This window comes from Choloepus didactylus, chromosome 3, assembly GCF_015220235.1.
Source record: "Choloepus didactylus isolate mChoDid1 chromosome 3, mChoDid1.pri, whole genome shotgun sequence".
NCBI lineage: Eukaryota > Metazoa > Chordata > Mammalia > Pilosa > Megalonychidae > Choloepus > Choloepus didactylus.
Window position 1 is genome coordinate 2,009,705 of NC_051309.1, and position 16,508 is coordinate 2,026,212.

The following is a 16,508-nucleotide window of genomic DNA, read 5'->3' on the forward strand; positions in this document are numbered from 1 at the left end:
TCCGGTTGAAGCCCACCTTGACCTGCTCCTTAAGGTTGCTCCCCTGGGCCCCCCTTTTCCACAGCAGGGGCCACCTCCTTTATGGCATTTGTTTTCCATCATCTGTCTCCCGGCTTGCACGGAAGCTCCACCAAGGCAGGGGCTCCTCACTCCTGTGTTCCTGGAGCCACGCTTGCCATGGCAGGTGCCCGCGTGTGCACGTGGAAGGTGTCGGGTGGGTGGCTGCATGGGGACGTCACCAGGGCAGGTGCCAGCACCCAGCGCTGACTCACCAGGACAGAGCAGGTGGTGCGTGTGGGGCTGGGTGGGCAGAGATGGGCGGGCAGCCCTCCTGTGCCTGGCCTGGGTCTGTGTTCCCTGTGGAGTCCGCTTCTCACCTGCTGCCCCTGCTGCCACGTGTGGCCTCAGAGGGGGTACCACCTGGCGCAAGAGCTCCTGGCATGAGGGCACCCCTCAGGCAGTGTGTTCCTCCCCAAGCTGAGGAAATGAGGCGCCAGTAGAGCGGCACCCCCTAAAGTGAGAGCTTCCAAACAGTACTTCTGAGAAAGCTGCTCATGGAAAACCTAGGTTTCCCTGCTTTTGTTCTTTATCTGAAATGGTGTATTTTATTTGGGGAGGGTGAGTTGCAATGTTGTTAAGAGTTTACTGGTTCTTTTCTATGAATTCTGAAATCTGCAAAAGAAGCTCCTATTTCCTTGCAGTTTTGGCTGCTTTGAAGCAGTAGTGGTTCCTGCGCTGGTGAGCCTTTGGAAGCCATGTGCGGTGGTGGTGGTGGGGGGTTGTCAGATACGGCGGCCTTCAGTGGCCTTGGCTTTGTCCTGGGGGAGTGTGGCGCATCTGCAGAGTAAGTGGGTAAGAGCCAGAGTCGAGGCCGGTCCCCCAGGGTACCACTGAGGGGCAGTGACTGAGCAGCTTATCGGCGGAGCCTTCTCACCCCCTGGGGAGGGCCCCGGTCGTTCTGTGGGTGGCAAGCTTCTAGGATGGAGGGAGTCTGCCTCTTGCCGGTGCATGGTGGGGAGACTGAGGCTCAGGGGGGTCAGGCCCTTCTCGGGCCGTGCATGGGGCTGAGGTGCGCGTGGGGGCCAGGGCTCCAGTCTTGGCTGTGCCCCCTTGGAGGGTTGTCCTTGTTACCCTCGTGTGTCCCCGTGGGATCTCTGACCTCTGGCCTCTGCCACTGGCCTGAGGCCTCGAGCTGCGCTCTTGGAGCTCTGCGCCCTTGACGGCAGGGCCTGGTACAGCAGAGGCCGAGCCAGAGGTCCGGCCTGGAGTTGGAGGTGCCTTGATGCAGTGTTGTGGCAAAATAGAAAGCTTAATGATTTTAAATAATTTATAACCAGAAAATAAATCTTATTTGTATAATACAGAAAAGTGAAAGGAAAATTATGACTATAATATCTAGGTGCATGTCCAACTTATCTTTCCCTTTATCAAACTGAAACACATGCAGCAAAGACAACTTGTTCTAGGAGGCTCATAACAAAAAATGATTTCCACTCTTGAGAGGCAACCGCTTTGCTTTTTTGGCTGTTTCTTTTGGTATTGATATGCATTTTAAAAAACAACTTGCCTAGTTTGCTCGTTCTGAAACTTCCAGACTTGTGCTGTGAACTAGGTGTCGTCTGTGGCAGACGTGGGTTTAGCTCTCTCCTTCCACGTTCCTCTCCTTCCCGTCCCCGCTTCTTGCTGGTGTCCCGGTGTTCCTGTCTCCCATTGCTGCATCATAAGCTGTTCCAGAATTTAGAGACTGGAAACACAGCCCCGTTTATTTGTTGACACCTTTGCGATGTGGACATGGTTTGTCTGGTTTCTCTGTGGCTGGCGTGCTGGTGCGGCATGGCTACAAGGGCTGCCCCTGGCGTGGCAGCGGGTTCCAGGAGGAGGCCGCACCTGCCCAGCTGCCAACCTGGCATCGGCCGCTGGGGAGAGCAGTCGCAGGCCCAGGCAGGGACTGAGGGTGTGGAGAAACAGACATCGCCACAAGAATGTATGGCCACTTTTTAAAAAATTGCAATTTTATTGAGATGTAATCACAGGACATACAACCATTCAAAGTGTACAATCAGTTGTTCACAGTATTGTCATCTAGTTGTGCTTTCATCACCACAATCAAACTTTGAACATTTTCATTACTCCAAAAAAAAAAATTGAAATAAAAAAGAACATCCAAGGCATCCCATTCCCCTCCTCCCCCATTGTTCATTTATCTTTTTTAAAACAGTTTAATTGAGATACATTCACACACCCTATAGTCATCCACAGCGTACAATCGATTATTCACAGCACCATCATACATTTGTGCGTTCATCACCAGAATCAATTTTTGAACCTTTTCCTTACTCCAAAATAAGAATAAAAGCAAAAAACACAAACCTAAAACCTTCCCATCCCCTCCATCCCACCCTATTCTTCATCTGATTATCCCCATTTTCCCACTCATTGTCCATATACTGGATAAAGGGAGTTGAGCCACAAGGTTTTCACAATCACACAGTCACACTGTGCAGTCTCCATAGTTATACAAGCGTCTTCAGGAATCGAGGTCACTGGGTTGCAGTTCGACGGCTTCAGGTGTTTCCCTCTAGCCATTCCAACCCACTGAAGACTAAAAGGTGATATCTGTGTAGCGTATAATACCCTCCAGAGTGACCTCTCGACTCCATGTGAAATCTCTCAACCACTGGAACCCTACTTTGCTTCATCTCTCTTCCCCCTTTTGGTCAAGAAGATTTTCTCAATCCCACAGTGCTGGGTCCAGGCTCATCCCCAGGAGTCACTTCTGCGTTGCCAGGGGGATTCACACCCCTGGGAGTCACATCCCATGTAGGGGGGAGGGCAGGGAGCTCACCTGCCGAGTGGGCTTAGAGAGAGAGGGGGCCACATCGAACAACAAAGGTGGTCTCTGGGTGCGGGGGACTCCTAGGCACAATTATAAGTGGGCTCAGCCTCTCCTTTGCAGCAACAAACTTCTCATAAGGGAAAGCCCCCAGATTGAGAACTCGGTGTGTGACCACTTTTAATCCACTTCAGTTTTACGACAATTTTTTGGTTAAAATTAATATTGTCAATTGTATTCATCTAAGCCATAGACTTGTTTGATTCATTTACTTTCTTGTAAGCTGTTTTGTTTTTCTGATGGTAATCATGGTGTCTTTCTGTTCCCGTGGTTTTCTACCTGTCTGCCTCTGACTCACCTGCGTTTTCCAGATGAGCCACGTGAAAGGCCTTTCACGGTGATTACCTGGGCCTCTTGTGGCCTGCTCCTGGCTCTGTGTCCTGAGACACAGTCTGTGTAGGGCCCTTCCCTCCATCCCCTCTTGTCTTCCGGGGTGCACCACTATTTCGTGCTCCCCCATCTTGGTTTGCTCCCGGCGCTGGTGGCTGTGAGGGGGCCGCCCTTAGGGACCCTGCGTGCCTGTCCCCATCCTGCACTCGTGCCTGCTGCTTCGCTCAGCTGAGTGGATGGTAGGTTAGCTACACGTGGCATTGCCTTGTTATTCTGGGCTTCCCAGGGGTGTTTTCTTCCCTTTTGAGAAGTCTGATGGCATTGGATTTCTGTTCTTTGCATGTGACCTGGTTTTTCCTTTTTCTTTCTGGAAGTTGTATTGGTCTTTTTTGATTCAGCATACTGGTCACTCGCTGGCTCTGTTCAGCCTTTTTTTTTTTTTCCTTTTAGAGCAGTTGTAGGTTTGCAGAAATATGCAGAAGGTACAGAGTTCCTGTATATCCACCTCTTACAGTTTCCCTATTAACACTTAGCATTAGTGTGGAGCCTTTGTTAGAGTTCACAAAACAATACTGTAATCATTCTATGAACTTTAGTCCGCTGTTTGTATTAGGGTTTACTCTTTGTGTGGTACAGTTCTGTGGGTTTTTGTGGAGGGGCATAGCTTACATACTACTCCAAATTTCCCTTTTTATCCCTTTCGAATATGCAATTCAGTGGGGTTAATTACACACCCAGAGTTGTGCCTCTGTCCCCATCACCCATGGCCAAAACCTTTCCATCACCCCACACTGATTAAACGTCAACTCCACATTCCTCTTCTCCATCCGGCCCCTGGTAATCTGTGTTCTAGTTTCTCACTTTATGAATATGCATATTCTGCTTACTTCATGTCAGTGCGGTCATGCAGTATGTGTCCTTTTGTGCCTGGCTGATTTCACTCAGCATGTCTTCATGGCTCATCTGTATTGTCACAGGCATCAGAGCATTGTTCCTTTTTACTGCCAATAATACCCTACTGTGGATAGACCACATTCTGTTTATCCATGCACCTGGTGATGGGCACTGGGGTTGCTTCCACCTTTTGGCAATTGGGAATGAGGCCGCTGTGAACATTGGTGTGCAAATACCTGTTCACATCCTTGCTTTTGATTATTTTGGGTATATACCTGGTAGAGGGATTGCCATATCATGTTAATTCTACCTTAGCTTCCTGAGGAACCACCATACTGTCTTCCATAGTAGCTGCACCATTTTATATTCCACTAGCAATGAATGAGAGTTCCTGTTTTTCCATATCCTCTCCAGCACTTGTTTTACTTTTTTTTTTTTTAATAGTAGCCATTCTAGCGGGTGTAAAATGATATCCCTTTGTAGTTTTGATTTGTATTTCCCTTATGGCTAATGACTTTGAGCATCTTTGTGCTTACTGGCCATTTGTATATCTTCTTTTGAGAAATGTCTATTCAAGTCTTTTTCCTATTTTTTAATTGGGTTGTGTGTCTTTTTGTTGTTGTTGAGTTATAGAAGTTATTTATGTATTCTGGATATTAAGTCCTTATTGGATATATGGTTTCCAAATATTTTATCCCATTCTGTAGGTTGTCTCTTTTACTTTCTTGATAAAATCCTTTGATAAAATGTTTAAAAGTTTTTATTTTGATGAAGTCCTATTTACGTTTTTTTTTTTCTTTCTTTTGTTGCTCATGCTTTTGGTGTAAAGTCTTGGGAACCAGTGCCTAATACAAGGTCCTAAAGCTGCTTCTCTAGTTTTCTTCTGAGAATGTTTTAGTCTGGATCTTACATTTAGGTCTTTGATCCATTTTGAGTTAATTTTTGTATATGGTGTGAGGTAGGGGTTGCCTTCATTTTTTTGCCTATGGCTATCCAGTTTTCCCAGCACCCTTTGTTGAAGAGACTGTTTCTACATTGAGTGGATTTGGCGTTCTTGTCAAAAATCAATTGGCTGTAGATGTGAAGATCTATTTCTGAACTCTCAGTTCCATTCCATTGGTCTGTATGTCTGTCCTTGTGCCAAAGCTGTGCTGTTTTGACCACTGTATCTTTGTAATAAGTTTTAAAATAGGGAAGCATGAGCCCTCCAACTTCACTGGTCTTTTTTCAAGATGTTTTTCACTACTCAGGGCCCCTTACCCTTCCAGATAAATTTAAAAAAATAACTAAAAATTTTCCAATTGATAGTTTATTCTAGGTAAAGAGTCTCCAAACCCATGTCTACAAGAAATACTCATTATTTATTCATGTGAATTAAAGAATAAGTTAAGTTAACTATGTTCTTTAAACTTTTGGAAGAAAAATCTCAAAAAAAGTAGACCTATATAGTGCTCAAGCTATACTCTTAAAAATGCTACTTTATTTATACTTGTATGAAAAAACTGGTTGTATTATCATGTTTACATACATACTAATATTGGAAACTGAGTTCAATCGCAAATCACATCTAAATTTTATAAAGAACACACAAAAATTAGAACACTATTATAATTAGCAGAGTGGGGGGAAAACCCATTAGCTGTAAATTGCGTTTTAGGTAAAGAGCAGCATCCTCTGAGAAGAATCAAACATTAGTGATAGTCATCTGTACTACAAATAGCACATACATAGGGAAGTTAGTGATTGTACTGATTTTATTACTTTTATTACATTTTATCTTCCTCATGTTCAACGCAAAGAAATAAAATTTAATGTGAAGAACAGTATGTCCTCATTATAAATATTGATGTAACAGAAAGGGCCTGTTTCACTCCGAAGGCCTGAGAGCGTTTTGCATCAGGGGCAGCTGGCTCAGGTGACCCAGTGCACCACGTTGGTTCTGATCCGCTGAGAGAATCTTTTTCATATCCAGCGACAGAGCTGAGACCAACTGAGCCATTTCTGTAGTGTCCCCAGATCTCACTAAATAGGAAAAGACCCCACACGAGGAAATATAACAGTCTGTCCAACAATTATATCTACAGGCCCTTTCTTAGTATAAGTGGAAAAGGGGTCCTGAGTACATGGATACAAGTGTTACTGTGGTCTAAAGATTGCTGAGTTGATACTGTGTCTGCTATAGTGTAGATAAGGCACATATCGAATCCACTGTCAGATTAAGAAACTTCCACAACTTGTCTCAGTTCTTCAAATAATGGAGTGAGTTCCTTTTCCTGGCTGACAGTTAGTCTGTGTTGGCACTGCTGCCAGCTGTGACACTCCCTCCCAAGGTAAATGATCAAATGGAGCCACTGGTAGGTGTTACCATAACAAATAATACTTTTGTGTCTTGAAAGTCCAAGTTGGCTCCCTTGGTCTCTTGTGAGGACAAGAGTAGATAGGTAGCTAGGTCTCCCAGCTTGCCCTGGGGCTGATCACTGGCCACTTTACTGACAGGTAACTCCCTCTCACGCCACAGTGGCAGGGAGCCTTCAGCACTTGGTCATTTTTCATGCAGGAACCGCTTTCGGTTGCCCACCGTGATGAACCCCTTTCTCCCAAAGGATCAATCCCCATGGCTGTCGCTTCAGGAACAGCTTCAAAGACAGGTGCCTCCATGTCAGTCTGATGACTGGCTTTTCCATTTCTGCAGAGAAGGCTGTCGAAATTTTGATTGGGATTGCTTTGAATCTGTTAATCGTTTTGGGTGGGATTGACATCTTCACAAAAGTTAGTCTTCCAATTCCTGAACATGGAATGTCCCTCCAAATTTGGGTTGTCTTTGATTTCTTTCAGCAGTGCTTTATAGTTTTCCATGTACAAGTCCTTTACATTCATGGTTAGATATATTCCTAGATATTTGATACTTTTAAGTTGTTGTTATAAATGGAATTTTTCCCTTGATTTTCTCTGCAGATGGTTGGTTGACTGGCTAGTAGTATATAGAAATGCTACTGGTTTTTGCATGTCTGTCTTGTGCCCCACCACTCTGATGAGCTTAATAGCCCTAGCAGCTTTGTTGTGGATTTTTCAGGATTTTCTATGTATAGGATCATATAGTTTGCAAATAGGGAGATGTTTACTTCTTCCTGTCCTATTTGGAGGCCTTTTATTTCTTTTTCTTGCATAATTGCTTTGGCCAGAACTTCCAGTACAATGTTGAATAGCAGTGGTGACAGTGGGCGTCCTTGTCTTGTTCCAGATCTTAGAGGGAAGGCTTTCGGTCCTTCACCATTGAGTAGGATATTGGCTGTGGCTTTCTCATGTATGCCCCTTGTTGTGTTGAGGATATTTCCTTCTGTTCCTAGTTTTCTGAGTGTTTTAATCAGGAAAAGTTGTGGAATATTGTCAAATGCCTTTTCTGCTTCAGTTGAAAGGATCATATGGTGTTTTCCTCTTCATTTTGTGAATGTGGTGTATTACATTGATTTTCTTGCATGCCTGGAAGAACTACCATTTGATGTTGGTGAATAATTCTTTTTATGTGCTGTTGGATTCAGTTTGCTAGTATTTGTTCCATCTGCATTCATAATATTGGTCTGTAGTTTTCTTTTCTTGTGGTATCTTTGTCTGGCTCTGGTATGAGGTGGCACTGGCCTTGAGCTAGGAAGTGCCCCCGCTTCTATTTTCTGGAAGCTTGTGGTAGTACTAGTGTGAGTTCTTGGAATGTTTGTAAATTCACCAGGGAAGCTGTTAGTCCTGGGCTTATCTTTTTTTTTTTTTTTTTTTTAAATTAAATTCAGTTTTATTGAAATACATTCGCACACCATACAAATCATCCATGATATACAATCCACTGTCCACAGTATGATAACATAGTTATGCGTTCATCGCCACAATCTATCTCTGAACATTTTCCTTACATCAGAAAGAACCAGAACAAGAATAAAAAATAAAAGTGAAAAAAGAACACCCAAATCATCCCCCCATCCCACCCCATTTGTCCTTTAGTTTTTATCCCCATTTTTCTACTCATCCATACGCTAGATAAAGGGGTGTGATCCACAAGGTCTTCACAATCACACTGTCACCCCTTGTAATCTACATTATTATTTAATTGTCTTCAGGAGTCCAGACTGCTGGGTTGGAGTTTGGTAGTTTCAGCTATTTACTTCTAGCTATTCCAATACATTAAAACCTAAGAGGTGTTATCTATATAGTGCATAAGAATGTCCACCAGAGTGACCTCTTGACTCCATGTGAAATCTCTCAGCCACTGAAACCATTTCATCTCATTTTGCATCCCCCTTTTGGTCAAGAAGATACTCTGAGTCCCACGATGTCGGGTCCACATTCATCCCCGGGAGTCATATTCTGCATTGCCAGGGAGATTTGCACCCCTGGGAGTCGGGTCCCACGTAGGGGGGAGGGCAGTGAGTTCACCTGTCGAGATGGCTCAGTTAGAGAGAGAGAGGGCCACATCTGAGCAACAAAGAGGTACTCAGGGGGAGACTCTTAGGCACAACTACATGCAACTTTAGACTCTTCTCTGTGGTGACAAGCTTCATAAGGGCAAGTCCCATGCTTGAGGGCTCAGCACATCAAACCGCCAGTCCCAATGTTTGTGACAACATCAACACCAATCCAGGTGAGGAAGTCCAACACATCCGCACCTTCCCCCAGATCCTCAGGGCTGGGGAGGGGGAGGCTGTAAATATATTTTTTATTATCTGCTGAGTTATCTTTGTTGGGAGGTTTTTGATTATTGATTGTTCAACCTTTTGATTTGTGGGACGGTTTCTAGAGTTATTTCTTTGATTTATTTTTGGGACTCCTGTTATATGGAAGCTTAATCGGCATAGCCGTCAAGTTGTTTTTTTTTTCCTCTCTCCTATGTTACTCCTTTCCTTTCCTCACTTCCTTTCCTGCCAACCTTCTCCCTCCCTCTTTTCCTTTTCCCTTCTTTCTCCCCGACCCTCTTCCCTCCCTCCCTCCTTTCTCCTCTCTTCCTCCTGACTGAGTTGAAGGTAGCACCTGGGAGACCACGGAGGCACCTGACTGGCTCGCTGTCTCCCCCCTACCCTAGGAGTTGGGGTGCTGTGGCCCTTGGCGGAGGGAGGGGGTCCTGCAGCTGTTGGAAGGTCTTTGAGTGGGAAGGGGCTCACTGAGGGCCGAGTGGTCAGCAGATGCCCCCAAGTCCTCAGAGCTGTTCTGTGGCTGCCTGGAGGGGCTGAGGGCCACCCGGGTCCCCGCTGACTTTCCCTGGGTCTCACTGCTTTCAGAGGCCGCCTCCTGCTTCACCGTGCTCCTAGACCGAGTCCCCCGTTGTGCTCCGGGCGGAGCAGGGTGGCCTGCCAGTCCGGTGGCACGAGGCAGGGCTGTGACCGTGGCTCATGTGACCTTGAATCGTGTCTTCTTTCGACCTGGAGAGTTTCCCATTTGAGGAGCAGATGCCTCTGCTGTATCCACCGCATCATACTTATTCCTTGAGGATGTCTGAGAGGGAAAATAGTGAAAAGATTGATACATGGCGACACAAGCCAATGTGTTTAATACCTTTCCCATTCAATGAAATATTTTACGTTTTAAAAAATGAGACAATTCACAGAACATTCACCATTTTAACCAATTTGATGTGTACAATTTGGCAGTGTTTAGTAGATTTCACAGTATTGTCCAGCCATCACTGCTACCTAATTATCGAACATTTTCATCACTCCAGAAAGAAACGCTGTGCTCACTAAGCAGTCACTCCCCAGAGCCTCCTTCCCCACCCCCTGGCAACTTCTGATCTACCTGCGGTCTCTATGGATTTGCCTATTCTGGACATTTCCCTTAAATGGAATCTTAGGGCAACGTGGCCTTTTGGGTCTGCCTTCTTTCCCTTGCCATCCTGTTTGCAAGGTTCCTCTGTGTTGTTGCACATATCAGAGCGCACTGCTTTTTAGGGCTGAAAAGTATTCCATTGTACTGATAGATCACGCTTCGTTTAGCCCTCCTTCTGTTGGTGGCCATTTGGGTAGCTTATAAAGCTGCCGTGAACATTTGTGCTCGCGAGTTGTATGAACATGTTTCCAGTTCTCCTGTGTATGTACCTGGCAGTGGCGTTGTTGGGTTGACAGGTAACTCTGGGTTTAGCATTTTGAGGAAGTGCTGGGCTGTTTTCCACAGTGGCTGAATTATTTTGCATTCCTGCTAGCAGTGCATAAGGGTTCCCAGGATTTGACGTTATATGCTAAGAAATGTAGAGTGAAATAAAAAAAACAATAATTGGGACCACAGAAAACGCCAAATACGTGTAATCTTGTGAGGTCCAGGCTGAGATCCAAGGGGAGGGAGGCAGGACGGACGTGTGGCCTGCAGCTCCCAGCTCTGCACCGCCCAGACCACAAAGGAGGCAGGCTGGCATTTCCTCGGGAGAAACGGACTTGTGCTCTGAGCAACCTGTATGTTTTCTGTAACGATGCTCTTTATTGGGCGTCCGAGTGATGGAGCGGTCACCTGCACCCTGTCGTAGACGAGGTCTGTGCTGGCCTCATGGCTCCTTATGGAGGCTGCTTTCCTGGTATAACTCAGCAAGGGCTGCCCCAAGATCCCAGGATTAGGCCTGGGGCGCAGCGGGGTGTATGCGTCAGTGGCCTAGGTCAGCCTTTGTCCGGGAGTGCCCCTGCCCCCCACGCTGCTCCCCCACTGTGTCATGGGGTCTGTCTCTACTGTCTCGCCTTCTAGAACTTGAGCTCCTTGAGAGTGAACAAGGAATGTCTTCTCTCGACTGCTCTCTCTCCAGAGGCTGGCCGGGGTCTGGTGCTCAGGGAACGGCTTTGAACCTGGGCTGCTGTTGCCAGGTCCCTCCCTGCTGCCCTCCCTGCTGCCCTGTCGCCAGGGCTGGCCCCATCACCTGGCCCCCTCGGGCTCTGGGGTGCGTGTGCACCGAGCCCGCTGGCTTTCTTACAGGGGCTTCACGGCTGTGCCCTGAGCTGTGTCCCCTCCCAGGGCTGCAGGCCCGGGGGGCTTGGGCGTGGAGTGTGCGCAGCCTGATGGGGCCCTGGTGCCCCCTCTGCCCTGTTCTACCAGGTGGCTGTGCAGGCAATTTTTAAAACAATTTGTGTTTTAGATACTCCATGAAATGCACGTGATCACTCATGTAATTCCTAAGAGCGTGTGACAAGAACACCATGATGTTGGCTCTTCCCACCCCAATCCCCAGCCCCTCAGAAAGCCTCCATATTTCCATTTTCACTATTTTCTTTCTTTTTTACAGTGAACATATGTTACATTTGTAGTTGTAAATATGTTAAAAGGAAAAAACTGACCGAGAGAACGTCTTCAGTTGTGGTCTTCTGCAGGGCCGGGTCAGCTTGGCCCGCTCCCGGGTCCGGTGCCTTGCCCCGCTGCTGCAGTGTCCTCGTCCTCGGGGGTCTCAGCCCCTCCGGAGACTTTTCCTGTCATGTAATCGGGGCTGCTGGGAGGAGGTGTGTGGGTGTGGGAAGTGGTGCCTCAGTCCTTTAAGTGTCCTCCCTTGCTGTGTGCACCCTCTTCTTCCTAACTGGGTCTGTATTCTTGCCTAGCCGGTGTGCCTCTGAGCTGGGTTTATTTTGCCTCAGGTTCCGGTGATAGTGTAGCTGGGTGTACGGTTCCAGCTGGGCGGTTGCCTTCTCTCAGCACTCTGCAGATGCTCCACGTCCTCGTTTTGTCGAGGCTGCTTCTCTCCAGCTGGAGCCTGCCGCTGACTAACTCTCTAGGGGCTTCAGTTTTCTTTTCTTTTTCTTTTTTTAACTCAGTTTTATTGAGCTGTATTCACATACCATGCAATCATCCACAGGTGCTTAGGTTTTAAGATTTTCTTTTTATCCTTCGTGTTCTGTAGTTTTTGTATAATTGTCTTCATTTATCTTCATTTACCTTGTGCAGAACCCTGGGCGCTGTTTTTTTTTCCTTAAACTTTTAATTTCGAAATAACTTCAGACTTACAGGATGGTTACAAAACTGTGTGAGCGTGGGTTGTACATGTCATGTTCCTGGACCGCACGCTGCTTCCCCGAGCATTTCTTCAGACTAAGGGTATGCCCTTGTGCAGCCACCTGTGGGATGGTTATCAAATGCGGGAAATTCAGCACTGATAGGAAGCGTTCAGTCTGCGTCCCAGCGTTTCCGTGTGTCCCACTCATGTCCCTTTGGACCGTCCTCCTGCTGTGGGCTCTGCGTGGGGACTTGCACCGCCATCCCCTCCACTCTGGACCTGCACATTGCTTGCTCCTGCTGCGAGCGAGGGGGTGCAGCCACCTGCCCTCTCTGAGCGCCTGTTCCGCCGCCTTCTCCTGGCATTGGCTGTGTTGCCCATGGCCAGCACCGCTGGAATTCCAGGTGCCAGCTTCTCCCCACACCTTGGCCGGGTGTCTGATTCCTTCCACACATGGCTAAATTTCGTTTACTTAGTCTGTGTCGATTTTTCACAGCCATACTTGACTGATCTGGTCTGTAGTTTTCTTTTTTTTAATTGAGCTAAAATTCACATAACAGACAAATAACGATTTTAAAGTGTACGAATCTGTGGCATTTAGTGCACCCACAAAGTAGCTGTTTTATTATTCTCTTTTTTTCTGGTTTTGGTATGAGGGTTATGCCAGCTTTGTATGATGTTTTGGGAAACTTTCCCTCAGGTTCTATGCTCTGTAAAAATTTAAATAATAAGAATGGCGTATTTATGTGGTAAACAACACCGAGCAGTTATAAAGACCTGGATTGTGATGTGTGACAAGTTAGCAGTTACATAAACCACCCGGGGCCCACAGGAAGGCAGCTCCAGGATAACGGGATAATGTGTCGGGATAACCTGTCGCCTCTTAGTCTGTTCCATTTATTTCCCTGAGCACCGACCTCCGCCCTGGGAGAGGCTGCCCCGAGGTGGGACTGGGACGGGCCCCTCCGCCTCCTGGCGGCCAGTGGGCAGCTCCAGGGCCCTGGCGTCCCAGGGGTCTCCTGGGTGACGTACAGATGATCGTTGCTGTGACCTGAAGTTCGTTTTTCTTTCTTATAAAGAAGGCTTGGAGCAAATGTGGGAAAATGCCAAACATGTTGTTCAAGGCAGGACGGGCTGGTCCCCCTGCTGTGCTTTGCGCTCTCCTGTATGTAGAGACCTGCTCCTGCCCGCCCCCCCCCACCGAAGCGGCCCATGAGGCTGGGCACGGCGCTCCCGGCTTCTGTGCCATGGCCCTCGGCCAGCCTTGTTTGGGGTTGATGTTCTCCTTGAAATGTAGACAAAGTGAAAGGTTTTCTAAGTTTTTTGTTATAACTTTGGTAAAAACAAGAACTCGTAAAGACGTAGAGTGAAGTGGTCAGTTGCTCACGGCACTGTGGAGGGAGCCAAGGCAGAGCCCGGCTTCCAGGGCTCCCCCAGACACAAGTCGAAGGACGTCAGCAGGGGAAAATATTATAAAACACAAATAAATGAGAAAATAAGAAAAAAAAATAAGACTGGAAACAGACCTACAGGGACATCAGGTATTTGGAGTGGTGATGTTTAACGTGTTCAGGGATTTCAGAGAAACATGCAAATATCAGCAGGGAACAGGCACTTCTGGAAAGTGTGGTTGACATGCGTTGGGGACAGCACAACCCAGGCGCCTGCAGGGAGGTAACTCCTGGCTCCATGTCCTTCCTGGCCGGGCGACCCTGGGTGAGTGAACGAGAAGCCAGGAGTCTGAATTTTTGTGTAAAATGTTAGCAACTAGTTCACACGTGTCTCTCCTTTGGCTCTGTGTGTTTGTGTTATTTTGGGGGGCTTGCTCTGTCTGGGAGTGTGGGGTGCCCCTGAGCTTGCCAGTCCCCTTCGAGCCGAGCCGCCAGCGCTGCGTGGCTGCACAGACCCGCTCACTCCCGCCCCGGGCCACAGATGGTGGTGTCCTCCCGTCACGGCTGGGGTGTGCATGCCCCAGTGCAAAGTTATAATTTTTGCTTTCAATAGTCTTTTATATCTTCTCACATATTTGCCATGTCTGGTGCCCTTCACTTCTTGCTAGAGACCCACATTTCTGTCTGATTTCATCTCCCTTCAATGTGGAGAACTTTCTTTTGCATTTCCTGTGGCGTCGGTTGGTGACGACAGATTCCTAGTTTTTATTTTTTCTTACAGTGTCTTCAGTTTGCCTTCATTCTTGTAGGTTCTTTTTGCTGGATGTCAAATCCTGGGCTGACAGTTTTCCCTTCAGTTCTTTAAAAATGCTGTTCCGCTGTCTTCTTCCTCTGGCTCCAAGGAGAAGTAGATGGGCATTCACATCGTGTTCTGTATGTGGCAGGTCTTTTTTTTTTCTTGACTGTTTCAAGATTTTCCCCTTGGTTTTCAGCAGTTTGGCTGATGTGCCTGAATGTGGTTTCCTTTATATTTATTGCACTTGGTGTTTGCTAAGTTTCTTGAATCTGTAAATTTATGTCTCACCAAATTTGGGAAATTTTTGGCCTCCCCCCCCCCCAATATTTTTTTCTGTCTCAAAAGGACACTTTGCCTTTTTGGTGGCAGCCATACCTTTTATTGTTGTTCCACAAATAGCTGAGGCTCTATTCACTTTTTAAAAAATGCTTTTTCTCTGTGTTTTAGGCTGGATGATTCCTCCTGATCTGTTTTCAAATTCCCTGACTCTTCTGTCATCTCCAACAGGCTGTTACGTCCGTCCAGTGATTCTTTTTATTTCAGATACTGTATTTCTCAGCTAGAGGATTTACGTTTGATCCTTTGTCCAGTTTCTGTTTCTCTGTGATTTCCTGTTCTGTCATCAAGTGTGTATTTTCCTTTATGTCCTTGAGCAGGGTTACAGGAGCTCCTCAGATCAGGGTGCTGAGTTTCAGTGTTTCCCGGGCCGCTCGGTGGTGCCCATTGCTCTCTTGCGCCTTCGCGTGGCCCTGCCTCGGCTGCTGGTGCTTCGGGTGGCGGCTGAGCACAGGTTCTGCTATGGCAGTGCCTTTGTCCTGAGTGCTCGAGGCGAGGAACCACACTGCCGGGTCGTCCAGCGCTGGGGGCCTGCTGCCGAGCCCCTACCTGGGGCAGGTGGCCGAAGCCCCCATCACCTTGGCTGACCTCTGGCACGTTCCTCGCCCCATGGTGGCCACCTGCCCCGTGGCGGTGCTGTGTCTTGCATCTGTGCTGCTGTGCCGTGTGGGTCTTGGGGTGACGCACATCGAGCCAGGTGCCCATGGCTGTGTTGCTAGTTAGCGGTAGAAGCAAGGCTTGCAACCAGTGTCCTGGACCGATTTGGAGTTCATTGTGTAAATTCCTTGTGGCCTCTCCTTTCAACGTGATCATTTAGAGATTGTGTCATTTCTTGTCCAATTAGAACTGCCTCCTGTGACCTAAATCATGATAAAAACATTAAAAATTGCCTCAAAAAAACACACAGCTGTGGAGGAATTGGCATTCTTAGCCTAGGTTTTAAATGTAATATGTCCTTTTTTTTAATGTTGCAGTGTTCGAAGAACAGAGACGTCTGGGCTGCATGCACTTCGGCATCAAACAGTGCTTCCTTCGGTTCAGAAAACCGTGAAGTGGATAAAGATGAAGCAGACCCCAGAAGTCCTTGGCAATGCGAATGGGAAGACTCAGAACTGTGAAGTGAATCGGGAATGTTCTGTGTTCCTCAGCAAAGCCCAGCTCTCTACCGCTCTGCAGGAGGGGGCCATGCAGAAATTTAATGGCCACGATGCACTTCCCTTTATCCCAGCCGAGAAGCTCAAAGATCTCACCTCCTGCGTATTTAATGGAGAACCTGGCACTCATGATGCCAAATTGCGTTTTGAGACCCAGGAAGCAAAAGGAATTGGGACTCCACCTAATACTACCCCTATCAAAAATGGCTCTCCAGAAATTAAGCTAAAAATCACCAAAACATACATGAATGGGAAACCCCTCTTTGAGTCTTCTATTTGTGGCGACAGTGCAACAGATATGTCCCAGTCAGAAGAAAACAGACAAAAACCAGAAAACAAGGCCAGAAGGAGCAGAAAGAGAAGCATAAAATACGACTCTTTACTGGAGCAGGGCCTTGTCGAAGCAGCTTTGGTGTCCAAGATCTTGGGTCCTGCTGACAAAAAGGTATTTCTAGGTATTTTGTCTGGGGCCTGGTAGGAAGCAGCCGCATGTGACAGCACGCTGGTGCCATGAGAACCATGGGGGGCTGGCCCGTGGTGGGAAGGTGGGTGGCACCTGGACAGCATCTCCCTGAGGCCCCAGCTACCTGCAGAGCCGGCCGCGAGGCCAGGAGAGGTTAACCAAGTGTTCGTGTTAAAATGGCCAGGAAGAGGCAAAACCAGTTTCCGAACCCAGGTCTGGCGAGTTCCAGAGCTCTTGACCTTCAGGCTGTCCTGCTTTCCTGGTTCTCACTCCAGGAGGGCCGTGGGAGACGGGCCAGGATTTCGTGTGGGG

General features: G+C 47.4%; 1 protein-coding gene across 1 annotated transcript in view; it reads left to right on the plus strand.

The window, feature by feature from the left end:
- Positions 1–15,555: 15,555 nt before the first annotated feature.
- Positions 15,556–16,508, plus strand: part of NSD2 (nuclear receptor binding SET domain protein 2) — a 61,750-nt gene continuing 60,797 nt past the window's right edge. The window contains 1 exon segment of the mRNA XM_037829251.1: positions 15,556–16,178. Coding sequence (XP_037685179.1) covers positions 15,642–16,178 — 537 coding nt within the window. The 5' untranslated portion in view covers positions 15,556–15,641.